The 16594-nt window shown below is 46.4% G+C and overlaps 1 protein-coding gene across 1 annotated transcript; it reads left to right on the top strand.

Annotated features, from left to right (window-relative positions):
- The first annotated feature begins 817 nt into the window (after window positions 1-817).
- On the top strand, window positions 818-16077 carry LOC149363089 (uncharacterized). The gene is made up of 6 exons (XM_089568433.1): window positions 818-858; window positions 4594-4865; window positions 5002-5145; window positions 6467-6799; window positions 7079-7867; window positions 15929-16077. Exons 1-6 carry the CDS (start codon window positions 818-820, stop codon window positions 16075-16077), a joined length of 1728 nt encoding a protein of 575 aa, XP_089424559.1.
- The last annotated feature ends 517 nt before the right edge of the window (window positions 16078-16594 follow it).

Raw genomic sequence — 16594 nt, forward strand, 5'->3', positions numbered from 1 at the left:
AATACCTTCTGTAAGCAGGCAGTGAAGAGCATTGGCGAGATCGTGTCTCCCTGGAATTTTATTGCTGACTTTATAAAGTCAGCAATTTATTTATTCGGTCACTGTTTATTCAGACCATGGTCCAATCCGTACTTAAATGAACTCCGCGTTGCGCGTTGAACGTTGAATACATTAGAGTAGAGCAACCAATTGCATAAATATCGTCCATTACTAATGATGCAAGTGAACTTCACTAGCTCTGGGAACAGTGAATGAAGGCTAAAAGAGGATCGGGACGTAAAAAATTTTGGGCCATTTTATTCTGTGATTCACAGCAGTATTATTCGGGGGTTTATAACACAAATTGTTTCGAAAGTGCCTTTGACAATTTTTTGGCGCTGCTCTTTAAAACCGAGGACCGCGGATCGCCCGCCCCTGTCGCTGTTGTTCGCGACAATTTCTGCGGGGAAGCATGCATGAAAAGCATCAAATAAAGTGGAAAACAGCACTGAGTGAAAGAGAAGAGACCTCATTTTGTCCCGTACCCCGTTTGTTGCACAGCACAGCATGTGAGATGCTGAACTGTTATGGCATTTGTTGGGGTTAGCGGTCTTTACGCAAGAAAAAATGAAGAAAGGAACACAGCATGAGCGCTATTACGTTTGCATTTTTTTTATCGTGAGCGTTCGCTTCGTTCACAGTAAAACATGTCCAGCAAGAAATATAGTGTAGGCTGAAAGAAGCCGTCCCACATGTTAGGGCGTGGAGCTGAAACGGAAGAGATAAACAGGTGCAGTGCTGTTTACAGTAAGCTGGCAGTCGGCGAAAGGGCGACTACATGGATGGCAGAATACTAGACCCGGAGAGACTTGAAACCAGGTAAGGCTGTCTCCTCAGTCCATAATCACTGCCATGGGAATGGTCTTAGAGCCTCACGATCTACACGGCGAAGACTTCAGAAGGTTTCAAACGTTCCTAACGATTCACTATTTTGAAACAGATTTTTGTCTGTGTTTTTAATTTCAAAAGCAGGCGTGTCTATGCCTTATTTCTATCGATGAGCTGCTCGTCTAGAAAGACGAGCTTCATCTTTTGTATGTTGGCTATTCTTATCTCAAGCGTAATTTTTTTTCTCCGGTAAATTTCTGGTTTCAACGTCTAGAATCGACTGTACGAGGCGTTCTAGGACACTGTAGAGGAACTCTGCGCCGTACTAGATAGCCTGCGACTTAAACGCGCACAGAAATCGCAGAAGACACGGGCCCCTCTCGGTGAATATGTGAACGCCCTGTCGATTGAGCTTACTCCTGAATAGCGCCAAGATTTTAATGACGAAAGGGAAAGTTTGGTCCAAGTGCGCCATGGCCAAAGCCGTTTTTCCTCTACGCAAGGTGGGGTCAAAAACTAATTATCTGTATATTCGTCGCCAGAGGTGCCACGAACCGTGCCTCTGAAAGGCTTGTGCCCACTGAATAAACGCTGACACAGAACCACAGATTAGTCCAGCCATGAGAGCCGCCTTGGCGGCTCAGTGGCGAGTGGCGAGTGGCTCAGTGGCTCAGCGGCTCGAGGCGGGATTGCTCCTCAGCCGCAGCAGGCGGATTGATAGAAGCGAAATATAAAAGGGTGCACTGCGATATCGTCATCATCGTCAGCGTGAATACACCCACTGCGGGGCAAAGCCTGGTTCCATATCTTTCCAATTAATCTGGGACTGTGCCGTCTACAATCTCCTATCCCAGATGACTTCTTAATTCCATCAATCCAGCTGACAATCTGCCGTCCCCTGCTACGCTTGCCTTCAATTCGAATACAATCCGTTACCCTTAACGGCGATCGATTATCTTGCCTTCACATTACAAGCGCAGTCCAAGCCTATTTCTTTCGACTGATTTCGACAAGGCTGTCATAAACGCAGGTTGCTCCTGGGCCCACTGTGCTTCCTTCCTGTTCCTTAATCTTACAACCCGCTGCGGTGGCTCAGCGGTTACGGCGCTCGGCTGCTGATCCGAAAGACGCGGGTTCGATCCCGGCCGCGGCGGCTGAATTTCTTGAAGGCGAAATTCTAAAGGCCCGTGTGCTGTGCGATGTCAGTGCACGTTAAAGAACCCCAGGTGGTCGAAATTTCCGGAGCCCTTCACTACAGCGTCTCTCATAGCCTCAGTTGCTTTGGGACGTTAAACCCCAATAAACCAAACCAAACCTTAATCTTACAGCTGTAATTTTTGGTTTTGTAGCCTTCTTGACTGTCCTCAGTTGAAGTTAATTTTATTGAGTCTAGCAATTTCTTCCAGATATGTGAGTACCGGTACGCCAAGAGCTGCAGTATAGTTTTCTCCTTAGCAATACAAGCAAAGCGCAATTCTTGATCTGAGAATACGGCAAAATGCACAGCGCCTAATTCTTATTCTCATTGCTCTTACACCACTAACTTTGCGATATGTGGTCGGTACTTCCCCTAAGTAGATTTATTCCCTTAACACTTTCAACGCTTCGATATCTATCTCGAGCTCCTGTTCACTTCCGAGGATTTTCAACGTTTTTTTAGCACTATTCATATTATACTAACGTGTATATGTTCAGATTTGCTTGTCTAGGCGCTGAGTAATACTTTGTATTTCGTCCCCTCAGTTACTTAGGAAGGCGGTTCCATCAGTGAGTTTCGAATAACTAACGTATTATGCAATTAACTCTTATCTTCTATTGCTCCCAACCCAAGTCTCTGAATACCTCCTGTAAAAAGGTCGCGAATAGCACTGGAAACATTCTCTCTCCCTGTCTGAAGGTCTTTTTTATAAGGGTTTTGATACTTTCTTTATGGAGGCTTATGATGGCTGCAGTCTAGACGATGGTTCGTTGTGACTGCATGAATGATGAGATTTCGACGCTATCAAATGCTGTCTGGTTATCTACGAAGGGTATATATACATGTGTTTTAGATGCCAGGGCCGGTTGAAAAGTCCCAGACGTAAAAATTATTTTGGAGCAATCCACTATTCCTTTCACACCGCAGCGGTGGCTCAGTGGTTATGGCGCTTGGCTGCTGACCCGAGAGACGTGGGCTCAATAACGGCCATGGCGGTCGAATTTCGATTGAGGCAAAATTCGAGAGGCCCGTGTAGTGTGCGGTGCCAGTGCACACTAAAGAACCCGAGGTAGGCGAAAATTCAGGCGACTTTCACTACGGCGTCTCTCCTAGCGTGAGTCGCTTTGGGACGCTAAACCCCATAAACAAGATACCTTTTCTTACACTAATGTACAAATTTGGGCTGTTACACCCGACATATCATTGCCTGTCTCTATACTGCCGCTGTCTTTCTACTGTTTGCTTGTTTGCGCTCAGAGCTGCTGCCGTCGGTTTTATCATCGTGTTCGTGACAGGAGATGGAACAAGACTTAATTATAATGATCGAAGGCAGGCGAAACTGCCCCTAGTTTCTTTCATATTGTTGTAGTTCTTTTGGTGCACTATCTGAATGGCCCCTGGTGAGCTTTAAATTGGTCGTGGCCGAATGCGGCATGGGTTCTGATAGACAGCCACGGAACACGCTTTTTCCTTCCGCCGCTGCCAAGCTGTTCAGTTCTTTGGGGGTGCATGTCGACCCAATAAAGAGTTTAAATTTAAAGTCACGCGTCAATATGAAGTCATTGTTCGTGCGTTGGCACCTCCACGCGACAATGTGAAACTATCCAGTAACTATATGCTTGTATCCATGCTTAAGTAAAGTTTATGGCAGTTTGAAATAGACGCATGCTTCATCACGTCGTTTCAGACGTAGTCTAAGATCACGCTTTTAGTTTCGTATTTAGGGTTGCACGAATATCGAAGAACTATGAACAGCAATTCTACAACTCTGCTGTTGAATTTGTGTAACGAATCTAACTGTGCGTGTTCAAAATTACTTGATACAAATTTAACACGTTCTCGGATTTTGGAGCAATTTTTTGTTTTGATGAAAGTCGAATAAAGCCTACTGCAGCATCCTTCAAGAAGTGTTTAAGAGGGCCCACACGGGCGCCGGACTCTGCGTGGAATGTGAGGTGGAGCTATATAGTGGCAATTACAATGTTCACACATTGCTTCCAAGATAAAGCAACGCGCCAGTGCTCAGGTAATTTCCGCAAAGCCATCCTTGATACTCTATCTTAGAGCACATGGCTCACACACGTCTATCGGCTCCCACATCTACCGATATGTTGTGCTTGTTCATTGGCTGACTCAGTAACAAGAAAGCTCATCTTCATATAGATGTAGCGTGTCGGTAATAAATTTGATATATTGCGTTCGCCTTATAGAGTTTAATGTTGTATTTTTTTAGAGCTGTATTTTTAACACCTTAAGGAATAGCGCCTGACTTCACCGGCGCCGCTAGTGCTTCGCAGTGTTCGACTCTCTTTCATGTTTTGCAATTATCCGCTCAAGTAGCTAATATTCGTAAACTAGTTGACTGGTATTCGTTGTAATGCTTTTAGCACTATTCGATTCGTTTTCGGTTCGGTAGATAACGCACTATTCTTATTCTATTTGGTTTTCAAACATATTTTAGGCACTCAACTATTTGAGCCTTTAAATTTGAGATCAAGTGACTAAATTCATCACTGCTTGTGACGCAGGTATTTGGAGAACTCAAACAGTACACCTGCTGCAAAAAATGTTGATCCGAACGTGGCTGTTCCTGCCGTCAGAAAACAACGTAGCGGGACTTTGTGCAAGTTGGACACCAGTTGGGGGAAAGCTGCGATTGCTTGCGTAGCCACAATTTTCTTGTCGGCCATCCATTCGACGTCGGGTTTCTTCTACGTTGCCTTTATGCGGGAGTTTGACATCGATAGGCAACACGCATCGTGGCCCACCAGTGCCTACCTAGCAATGGACGACGTTTCCGGTGAGACAAGCGCAGAAATACAATAGCGCTGCGGCGTTGTTATAAAGTGCTAGAGTGCAATATTTCTCCCTGCTCTAGTGCCGAGTTGCGTACTAGACCCATAAAGTAGGATTTTTATTTTTGTTTGCTTCGGCAGGAATTATAGTAGCATGCCTGCAAAAATACTGCGCAGTTTCAACAATCGCTCTCATCGGGACTGCGTTATTTTGGATTGGAATCCTTGCATCGGAGTTTGCACCAGATATGACGCTGATGACTCTGACATTCGGGGTACTTCAAGGTAAGTTGCTCGTCCTCAAAACAAAATGTTCAGTGTTCCAGCTTGCTTCGTAAACCGAGAAATCAGTGGGAGCTGAGTAACATAAGTTTGTAGACCCAGATTCTCCCTGAACCTCCGTAAACAAAGATGCAATGGTGATCTGTGTTTCGAGTTTTGACGTTATCGTTGCTTTGCCTCCAACTACACATGTACCCACATGTTTTTCAATGACGCCGCCTTCCGTGGCGGTCCCTCACTCGTAGGTCTTTTTGACTGTTGGGATTTTTCGAAAAAAGTCATCCTGTGTTTGCTATCATGCTCAATTATTAACGCATTGATATTTATCCAGTGGTTTATAATCTTTTATTAAACTGTTGTGGTGCCCAACGCAGAAAATCTCAAGCGAAAGCAAAAAATATGAATTACTGGATTTCTTTTTTTTTACTTTCTCTTTTAATCACGACTGGATTATGCCTTCACAATGAGTTTCAGTGTTGTGGTTCTTTCCCTTCTTGAATTCAAATCAAGTTTACTAGACCAACGTGACGGAATGCTTATGTTGTCTCAGCTGTGGTAGAATTTCGATGGAATCTAAATTCTAGATGCCCGTGTACTGTGCGATGTCAGTGCACGTTGAAGAAGCCCAAGTAGTGGAAATTTCAGGGCGCTTTATGCGGCGTCTCTCATAGCCTAAGATGCTTAGGGACGTTAAGCACTCGTATACCAAATCATACCTTATTTTGCCACATCAAAGTTTTAAAGCGCAGATATACCTAATCCTTTTTCACGCCATGCGGTATAAAATGAGCGCTGCGTTAGGCTTGAAGTGTCATAAAAACATCACTGAACCAGGTAGGTATTTTTCTTCGTTCAAAGCTTGCTGTACCTTAACAATTGTATCAACTAACTTGCACTTGTGGAGAGCTGAATGAATGACATACCCAGAAATTCTTAAAAAACCTACAAATTTTCCAGTGCATTTTTTAAGGAAAGTTGTTTATCATTGTGGAGTTCTCGTATATCATAATATTACAACTTAACCGTGAATAAATGTGCATAGCCCCGCTCGGCACGCGTGTAGCTTCCTGCTTATCATTGTCACAAGCGCTCCCAATTCGCTTTCTAGAGCAGTCTTAACTAGTCGGTGCGAGCGGACGACAAACTTTAAAAGTACTATTTTGAGGCCCATCGAAAGAATGGTTCATTCCCACCAGTATGCTCATAACAATGTCATACAAGATTCCACAGTTCCCTCTCACAATTAAAAGCAATAACTAAGAAAGGTGGACTTGGGTAGCACATATCAATAAAAACTGAATGTGTTTTCTGGTTTCCTTTTCAGGTGCTGGTACAGGGATTGTATCTGTTGCAGTAACAGTTATACTTATGATGTACTTCGACAAGTACCGGGGCTTAGCAACGGGCATTCGGTACGCCGGGTATTCACTTTCTTCGCTTATCTACCCGCCTATTCTTGCTCATTTGGAAGAAATGTTTACTTTTCGTCAAACGCTTTTGATATTCGCCGGAATCGGACTGCACCTTGTACCACTCGTGCTCATTCTGAAGGAGCCACCCTGGCTGTGGACAGCACATCGGCTAGAGAGGCGTGAGTCCGGTGAATGTCCTGACTGCTACGCCGAATTGAAGAAACCAGAAATGGACATAGCCGATGGTGGGACGAATACTGAGAAGACTTCTCGAAATGAGAATGGCTTAGATCGCGTGTTCACGAACATTTCACAGTCGTCAAGTCCGAACAAATTCGGAAGAGCACGACGCCCGTCCAGGAGTCTTAGCTCAATAGAAGAAAAATATTCAGACACTCCCAACATAAGCCAATTCTTTGTCACGGCAAAGGGAGGCTCCCGAAAGAGCTCCATAATTGAATCATGCGCTGGAAAGAAGCGCAGTATTGTAGAAACTGATAATGCAATGGCCTCAAACACCGCAGGTTCGCGCAAGACCAGCAAAGCTTTAAGTATATCAGAAGTGGAAGATTCATTGAGAGAGGTTCTTATTGCAGGTTTGGGTGGCTTTATGAGTAACAATACAGTTGAATTCAAATCAGCAGCGGAAACGCCTCCCTTCATGGCTGCAGTGAAGCCAAACAAAGAGTGGCCAGTGGAATTGTGTCTAACAGTTTCACAGCCGAAAGAGACGTCATTGACAGGGGATGACGGCCCCACATTTATTGGAACAACAAAACTACAAGATCAAGTGAAAGATAAAGATGTCAACAAACCAGCAACCAAAGCACATTTCTCGGAATGTCCCTCTTTTGGCTCTCTATGTGTGAAGCCTACATTTTGGGCTGTTGTTCTCGGCGGGGCTCTAACTGACTACACCGATTGTGCGGTGATGGCGACCATTGTGGACTCGGCACTGGACAGAGGTGCAACGCGCTACCAGAGCGACATGTCAATCGCCTGTTCGGCCCCTTCTCAGCTTCTGGGTCGTACTATACTTCCGCTCATAGCCGATCTGGGCTTCGCCAATCGCACCACTTTGGCCTGCGCTTGCTACTTTTTGTTCGCTGCTAGCATCGCCCTATTAGCTATGACGAGAACGTTTGCGCTTTATGCGACCGCAACAGCGGTGTCCTGTGTCTTCATGGGTTGTCTCACTACTATGAAGCATGTCGTTGTAGCGGAGTACTTCGGGATTGAGACGGTACCAATGGCTTGGGCTACCACCGGCACCCTTGTGCTTCCGCTGCTGCTCTGCAATCCGTCAATATTAGGTAAGCTACTGAAAATATCTTCCGCGCATAGCAGACATCGCGGAGCGGGTAGTTATGACTAAATATCAACGTTCAACCAAGGTACACAAATTTTTCGATTTCTGCTGCTCAAGAATGGATAGTGCGGAGTTGAGCCTTAATACGGAATTTTTGCAGGGCAGCGGTGTCTTGGTCTATTTTATTAATTATTGTAGATCTAGAATCATAATTTCCAAGGCACGATGCTAAAATATCACTTAAACTCTATCGGATTCTTAACTCGTCACAGTGGTCAAGGCAAGTGGCTGTGTTGGTGGCCCCCCTAATAAATTTTATGTGGTGAACTCAGCTTTTCATCTTCCAAGTACGCATCTAATCTTTACCAATGTGGCCTTTTTCTTTACTATTGAGAAATAGGAATCGAAAGAAAAACCGCGCTCAATGAAAGAAAAAAGGCAGATAAGCTGCCGAGTGTACTGATCTAAACACTTCACCCCAGCATGGATGACACCACAAAACGACGATAAAAGAAAGGTCGGACTATAAGCAAGCAACACAAGCGAGAGATATCCACTGATTAAGTTATATTGGAGGCATGTTTCAACATCAGACCTTTGGCCAAAAATCGAAGAATAATTAGGTGAAGAAAGACGAGCGTCCATGGCGATCTGACACGTGGCTCCACTCTGCACGTACCACTCAAATAGGTTGGAAGGCACTTTCTTTGACAGAATGGAGTTACGACAACCGGACATATCTCCGAAGTGAAGTGCGCTGCTGGGCAGTATGTTACAAACCTTCTTTGAATTTTCTGTTTCACTTCGACGGGGATGTCAATCGTCAACAAAGCTACAGGACATGGGAAAGCAAGCAAGGAATCGTAAGACACTGGCCTTAAATTATTTTCTTTACCCCATATCGAATCAATAGCCGTGCTTGCTTGTCACTATCGTAATCATGTTCCAATATATGCGACCGCTTCTCCGACTATTGTCGTCTTCTGGGAATTAAAACTGGCAGTATGTACACAGCAAAAACCGTTCACCCATACCTGAGAGTTACTGTATATTACAAAACCAACGAAGTTTTGAACGACTTTGTTTTAAGGACACTATTCACGCATTGAAGAGGGCGTTTCAGGATATTATAAAAATATGGTCAGCTTGTTTGTTGTGAAATGTAGAAATTATTTTCAACCAATAAATTATAGCTATACGTTGTTGTCTTCTAAACATCAAAATATTTCGCCTATAATGTCTAATGCGCAATTATAATCCCTGTTTCAGAAAAACAAAACGTGTGAAGCAGCGTGGACGTCCCTAATACTGGCCTGATAACTTATACATATAGTGTGCAGATGTGAGCCGCAGACTATCAAAAGCATGGTAGCTTAGTGCCGAACAATAATTTTCGTAGCTAAAAAATTCTCACTTTCAGGTGCATTCGCTTAAACACCCCAAACATACCGACAAGTATATGAATGCTTTTCGTTTCGTAGCTTTACACATACATCGTCTCTTTTCCAACAATATCATTATTCCTCACTTCTGGTAACTTTCCAAGAGCGACGCGGCAAGAAAGGTCCCATAAATATTCTTTACGCGTACTACAGGACAAGCAGGCACAGAGACCACCTCCGTGTTAAATTCGGCACAGCATCTCGTTCCTGTCTTCAGGATTGGCTCTATTTTTAAGTATTTCTAGGTAGAAGTGGAAAGTCATACTCTAGCTGGGCTCCGTTTGTTCAAAAATAGAACAGAATTAGCATGCAAATACAGCCATTCAAGCGTCATGCAGTGCGCGTTTATAGAAGTTGGTTTAGCGACACCTTTGCAGCGTGAACGGCACACGTCATTAACTATTTTTTCTTGCACGTAATAATATAGGCAACAAAAATTTATATAACCATTCGAAGGTATGTTGCAAGACAATGTGACACCGAAGACTTTCTCCGAACGCGGAACACCGAGCAAGTCTGAGCATCGAAACCCAGACTCGATCTCCTGGATTGTATTTCACGTTGCGTATTTGTAGGTTGTAGCGTCTGGCGTCGGTCCGCTGCTGGCATTTCATCCGTAGTCGACAAGTCTTTGGGCTTCTTCTGCGCATTGAAGGTAGCCGGCGACATCGACGGAATCTTCCTCGGTAACGTTGGGCAGCATGGCGTCTAGGAAGACGTCGCCTCCCTGCCATGGACGAGCCTACAAGGCGTCATCTGGGTGGTTCTCCTGCACTGCGGTGTTGTAGGTGAAGGTGATGTAAGGCAGGATGACGTCCCAGGCCTTGTGTTCGGCATCGAAACACATGGTGGGCATATCGGCGATGGCTTAGTTCAGACGCTCGGTCAGTCAGTTGGTCTGCGGATGGTATGCAGTTGTCCCCCGGTGGCTGGTTTGGCTGTAAAGCATGATGGCTTGCGTCAGTTCCGCCGGGAATGCTGTTCCTCTGTCCGCTAGGAGCACATGGGGGGCGCCGCGTCGGAGAAGAATGCACTCCTCGAAAAATTTGGCGACTTCTCCTGCTGTTCCGTTCAGTACGGCTTTTGCCTAGGAGTAGCGGGTCAGGTAGTCGGTCGCTATGACAGTCTACTTATTTCCAGACGCTGACTTCGGGAAGGGGCCAAGCAAGTCCATGCCCATCTGCTGAAATGGCCTTGAGGGGGTTCAATGGGGTTCAGAAATCCTGCTGGTCGAGCTGGACGGGTCTTTCGTCGCTGACAATCTCGGCAGGTTTTGACATAATGTGCGAAATCGGCAGACAGACATGGCCAGTAATACTTGTCTTGAATGCGGCGGAGGGTGCGAGACAACCCGAGATGTCCAGCTGTCGGCTCGTCGTGTGGAGCCTTACTAACTTCCGCTTGCAGACTTGTAGGTACAGCAAGGAGGTAGGCTGTTTTCTAAGCAGCGAAGGTCTTCTTCACGGGGAAATTATTCTGTACACGGAACGAAGGCATCCTCCCTTGAAAGAGGCAGGGGGAGAAGAAACCTTGCCTTCCAAGTATTTGATGAGGCGTTTTAAGTCGGGGTCCGAACGTTGCTGCTGTCCAAAAGAGCTGGAGGTGATGGGTCCGCGGAAGGCATCCTCATCGTCGTCCGGCCGCGGTGCATCTACGGGGGCTGGTTAACGGCAGTAGACTTCAGAGTGCTTGCGCCCGGACTTGAAAACGATGATAACGTGAAACTCATGAAGGCGCGGGCTCCGTAGAGCGAGGAAGCCGGAGGGGTCCTTCAAGCTCGCAAGCCAGCACAGAGCACGATGATCACTGACTACCTTGAACGGTCGTGCGTACAGGTAGAGGGGGAATTTCGCCGTAGCCCAGATGATGGAAAGGCACTCCTTCTCAGTTGTCGAATAGTTAGCCTCGGCCTCGGACAAGAAAAGGCTAGCGTGTGTGATTACTTTCTCCAGTTCGTCGGTGTTTTTAACGAGGACGGCGTCAGACCAAAGCTGCTTGCATCGCTATGAATTTCAGTGTCGGCATTTTCATCAAAGTGCACACGGATCGGCGGGGACAATAAATAATTCTAAAGTTCCTTGAAGGCTTCTTCTTGCGGGGCTTCCCATTCAAATGGCACGTCTTCCTTTCTCAGTTGCGTCAGAGGCTCGGCGATGCGCGAAATGTTCTTTACAAATCGTCGGTAATGTGCGTACAGTCCGAGGGATCTGCGCAATGCAATAGCGGCTGTTTTCTGCGGGTCTGGCCTAGAAACAGCAGCTCTTCATAAACAAAGTGGCACTTCTCTGCTTTAAAGGTTAGACCAGAGAACTTGATAGTGTCTAGTAGTGTTTGGACCCTTTTTAGGTGGTCTTCAAAGTTCGAGGCGAAGAAAACAACGTCACCTAAATATACCAGACAAATTTGCCACTTCAGGCCTGCCAGCACTGTATTCATTACTTGGTGAAACGTAGCTGGTGAATAACAGAGAACAGATGGCACCAACCTAAGCTCGAAGAGGCGAACCGAGTGATGAATGCTATTTTCTCGCGATCTTTTGCATCGACCTCAATTTGCCAGTAGCCGCTTTTGAGGCCCATCGATGAGAAATACTTGGCGTTATAGGGCCGGTGCAATGTATCGATGATGCGGAGTGTGGGGTAGACGCCCTTTTTGTTATGTTTTTCAAGTGGCTGTAACCAATGTAGAATCGAAATGCTCCGTCTTTCCTTCTTACTAGAACAGCCGGTACCGCTTAAGGGCTCTTTGAAGGCTGGATGACATTGTCGCGAAAGATTTCTTCCACTTGGCCCCGGATGGTTTGTCGTTCTCGCGGCGACACTCGGTGCTGGCTTTGGCGGAGAGGTCGGGTGTGCTGGTCGGTTATAATGAGATGTTTGACAATCGGCGTTTGTCGGACCTTTGCGATGACGAGAAGCACTCGCTGTAGCTTCGAAGCGGATTGTAAATTTGGTCATGTCTGTTCCGGAGCAGGGCCGGGTTGATGTCAAGAGTGGGTGAATTCTCTCCGTATGGCGAATTTTCTGTGGATGGGTAGGAGACGGGGAAGAAGTCTTGTACGTCGGATATTTCGTCAAAGAAAGCAATCGTCTTTCCTCTGTTAATGTGCCGGTATTCTTCGCTGCAGTTACCACTACTTTAGCTTGGCCGTTGCGGAAATGTGCGATGCCTCTTGCGATGCCGACTGTTCGGTCTAGAAGCAACTGCATGTTACCCTCGATAATGGCCTCAGTGCTATTGGCTTTCGTGGCGCCTACTGTGACGATGACGCTTGAGTGGAGTGGGACGCTCACTTTTTCCTCCAGGACACTCAGGGCAGCGAAGTTCCATAGTTCTATATCGAAGGGATGGCCTCGTGTGTCGAAAGTGTGATAAGGTTGAATCGCAGGTCGATGATCGCCTGACGCTCATTAAAGAAATCCGTGCCCAAGATCACTTCGCGAGAACATTGCCGCAACTCAACGAAGGTCGCAGGATAGGTATGTCTTTTGACAGACACTCGCGCTGTGCATCGTCACGATGGCGCATTGAGGTTGCCCCCTTCGGCGCGAATTTGTGGGCCGTCCCAAGCGGTCGTGGCTTTCCTCAGGTGAGAAGCGAACGTTCCATTCATCACCGAGTAATCGGTTCCTGTGTCGACCGACTAGAGCGGTAACTTTCTGGCCGTCGATAACCACTTCTAATTCGGATGTCCTGGCTCTTGCGTTCCACGTCGTCCTCGGCTTCGGGCCACGCTTTTGTCGTATATGTGAATGGTGGGTAGGGCGTCTCGTCGAGGCTTTTCTCGGTGGTGGCGTCGATTTGAGGACGGCTCGCGTCGTGGTCGAGGTTGTCGCTGTATGCGGCGTCTTCATGGGTTATGGTCGTTGGAGGATCTTCAGCATTTCGCTCGTGAGCAACCTCACCTCCAGAGGTATAGCTTCCCTTACGGGGACTGAGAGACCTTCCTCCTATGGCTATGGGGCTGCGGCATGGCGACTCGAAACGTGAGGTTGACCGCGGTTGTGAGCGCGAAAGGCGGTTCGAAGCATACACATATCGACGCAGATACTCGTAGATTTCTTACGGTTGTTGGGTGAAGCGCGGTCGGGATGCGCCAGCGAAAGAATTGCGAAGAACAAGCGTCAGCCACGTAAACCGATACGACGGTACGGGCAGTGACAAAGAATATGGCCGGCTTTACCGCAATGGAAGCACAGCGGGCGGTTGTCTGAAGTTCTTGAGGTGTCGCATTTCCTGGCCCTTGGGCGTCTTTCGTACGCTGGGCGGGCGAGGGCAGTTGGGCGGCGTTCGGGAATAGCTGGTTCACGTCGAAGAGGTGACCTTATGGTGTGTCGCTGGGGCTGATGACTGCGTAGCGGCGTAGATCAAGGCTGGAACTTGAGCTGGAGGCGACGAGGACGGGGAGCCAGGAGCAGTAGCAGAGCTTGCGGTAGTTATGTTCTGTGTTTTTCCTTCTTGTTTTGTCCTTTTTTTGGCGTACGACATTCTTTCAAGCCAAGAGCATATTGCACTCCTTTGTTCCCGATTTGTTCAAGTACCGCTAGTTGAGGCTAGGTGGGAGATGGCAACAGGCAACGCATATTTTCCCCCACAATTTCACGAATGACATCCTGCAGGTTTCTTGCGAATACTAAGCCATCCGAGAGGGTTGCTGAGGTCACTTGGAGCTGTTAAGGGAAATGGCGGGCTCGTGCTTCCAAAGTTTTCTCAATGGCGGCTGCTTCCCTCGTGAATTCAGCAACGGTCATTGGTGGATTTTGGGTCAGACCAACGAAAGGTGCCTGTTTAGCACTGCGCATCGAAAGCTCCACTTTCTTCTCTTCCGTCATGTCAGGATCGGCACGTTGAAAAAGGCGCTTGAAGTCTTCTACGTACGCGGTAACTGCGTTATTCTGGTGCTGTATTAATGACTGTAGCAGCCGCTGAGCTTTTTCTTTCCTGGTGATGCTTGTGAGTGCCTTCAGGAACTCCCGCTTGAATGATTCCCACGTCGCCACTGAAGCTTCGTGGTTTTCGACCCAAATTCTGGCGTGTCCTTCCAGGGCGAAGAAAGCGTGACTTACTTTAGTCTGTTCATCCCAACTGCTGAATGCGGCTACACGGTGAAACTCTTCCAGCCATTCTTCAGGATCCTCGCCCGGTGAACCGTTGATATAGGGGTGCAGTCGGGGCTGGCGCAAATTAATGGGGCTGGTACCGTAGCCATGATTGACGTCAGAATTGAGGAGTCCTTCCATGCTCGAGTGGGTTCAGTAGTAGTCCGTATTGAGTTGGACGCCTCTGGAGACGACGGCTGCTTCGTACTTCGTCTTCGGCTGGGACAGCTTCTGCGGCTATCGTGATCTGCTTATTCGAGGCGGTTCGGGCTGCTTAGGGGCTCCCAGGGGGTGAGGTCGACTGGGACATCCGTTAACGCCTTCACCAGATGTCACGTAGTGGTGACTGCAGTCCGGAGAGCAGGAAGGCAGCGAAAATGGTTTCCGCACACAACTCTTTATTTGGGTTTTGCCCGCGAAAAACTGAATGAGTCGGCGGTGGCGTAACAACAGGCGCGCTCGGCGGTCGTCCAGTCTAATTCTCTCCGTTCTCGGCCGTGTTCTTGTTAAAGCAAATAGTGAACTTCCGAGATAAAGCTTTTAAAGTTATCAGAAGAATCTGTAACAACGTAGAATTGGCTCCGCCTGGATGTGATCAACCGAGATAAATCTGGGCGCGTCTTGCATAGCAAACAAGGCGACAAAACGGCATGCCGTCAGCTTTGAAGAATGAAGGAACAAACGCAACAATGATAGGTGGCAATATCTGCACAAAATAATATGTGGCCCTCAGAGAGCTTGCATTGGTGAATTAAACTGACGCCTCCTTGTGTGATAAGTAGCGCATTATATTAAAATTTAATTTGAAATGCTCTTTTGCGCGCCTTAATTGAAATTTTCACTAAGAATTAAGGATAAAAAAAGACCGCTGCAATCAATGCATTCACAATAATTACCGCAGGATAACCCAACTATCGTTCCTACTATGGGACGTTTCTGTGGAAGTATTGAAGATCATGACCAGCGTAGCTATGCGCCCATCACTAGGAAAAAAAATCGATTGGAATGTGACCTTTATACAGGCATAACCACTATTCTATTGCTGTAATTAATTTTGTTTCCTTTCGAATGCTTTTCAATTTTCGAAGAAGAAAAATGAATGCCCCAGGCGCTTCAATACCTTCTTTTATAATTCAGGCTTCTCACCTTAGCATGCATGTCTTCCGAAACCATCACATCAGCAGACACACAGAAATTCCAATAGAACATTGATGATGACTGAAATCATTTGCTTGGTAAAAGCCCAGTACAACGAATCCAGTAGGGGAAACCGATTTGTTGTAAGGAAAGTAACGATAGGATTATTAAATTGGAATCTGCTGGAGAATTCTCGCACATAGTTTATTGTTTGCAATTCCTCCTCTTAAACATAGCTTCGACGAGTTAATGATGCTATTAGCGTATCATTCAGGGCCTTAAATTTGGCAGATAGTTTGCTAGGAACTGATTACGCATTGACTTTAATCCGCCCATAGGTAACTATAGAAAACTGATTTGCCACTATGTCTTTCCCTTTTATTTCAGGGTTCTTCAGAGATCAGCAAGGTTCCTACAACCAGTTCTATTATTCACTCTCCAGTTTTCACGTTCTCATCGGAATTATGTTTTTGTTTCTGATGTGCTCAGCTAAGAAAAGAATGAAAGCTTGGACTGTGAGAAAAGAATCTGAATAGCCAATTCCTCGCTTAGTTGAATACGGTGCCCACTCATCTCTTCCATTGGCTCCAAAGAACCCTAACCGCTGAGTCATCGCATCGGCCCCACTGCCTTTGGTGCGAAAGTGGGTTACATCCTGAATTGAGGAACGGAGTGAAAATCACAGATAAATTTGGAGAGACATAATCACGTTGGCTACTTACTGTCACATTGCGCATGAACTCAGATTTATACCAAATAACAATAAAGTTACATTGTTACCCTAAAGAGTGCCGTGCAATGTAGCCATCACAACAAAAGTACTAAAAAGGAAGTATTACTTCTTGTTGTGTCCAGGTTCTCTTATAAGTGCACTGCTCCCAAATTACCTTTTCAACTCTATAGCCGGTACCTTATTTTTTTTTATGCGGCTCAGTTGGACATCGGCTCAGCGCAGAACAGATATTCCCTGACGTAACTCTATTGAGGAGCTCTCATAAGGACTAAAGATGCGCTTTGTATGCTCGGCAATACTTAAAACTTTCCTACTGCTGC

Source organism: Amblyomma mixtum, chromosome 2, assembly GCF_055824585.1.
Source record: "Amblyomma mixtum isolate Tamu chromosome 2, ASM5582458v1, whole genome shotgun sequence".
NCBI classification, from domain to species: Eukaryota; Metazoa; Arthropoda; class Arachnida; order Ixodida; family Ixodidae; genus Amblyomma; species Amblyomma mixtum.

Bases quoted from the DNA above. Each gene is read 5' to 3' on its own strand.
- LOC149363089 (XM_089568433.1), top strand. From the start codon at position 818: ATGGATGGCAGAATACTAGACCCGGAGAGACTTGAAACCAG. The intron at 5,146-6,466 runs GTAAGTTGCTCG...TTTCCTTTTCAG, and splicing joins GACATTCGGGGTACTTCAAG to GTGCTGGTACAGGGATTGTA. The intron at 6,800-7,078 runs GTGGGACGAATA...CAAACACCGCAG, and splicing joins AGAAATGGACATAGCCGATG to GTTCGCGCAAGACCAGCAAA.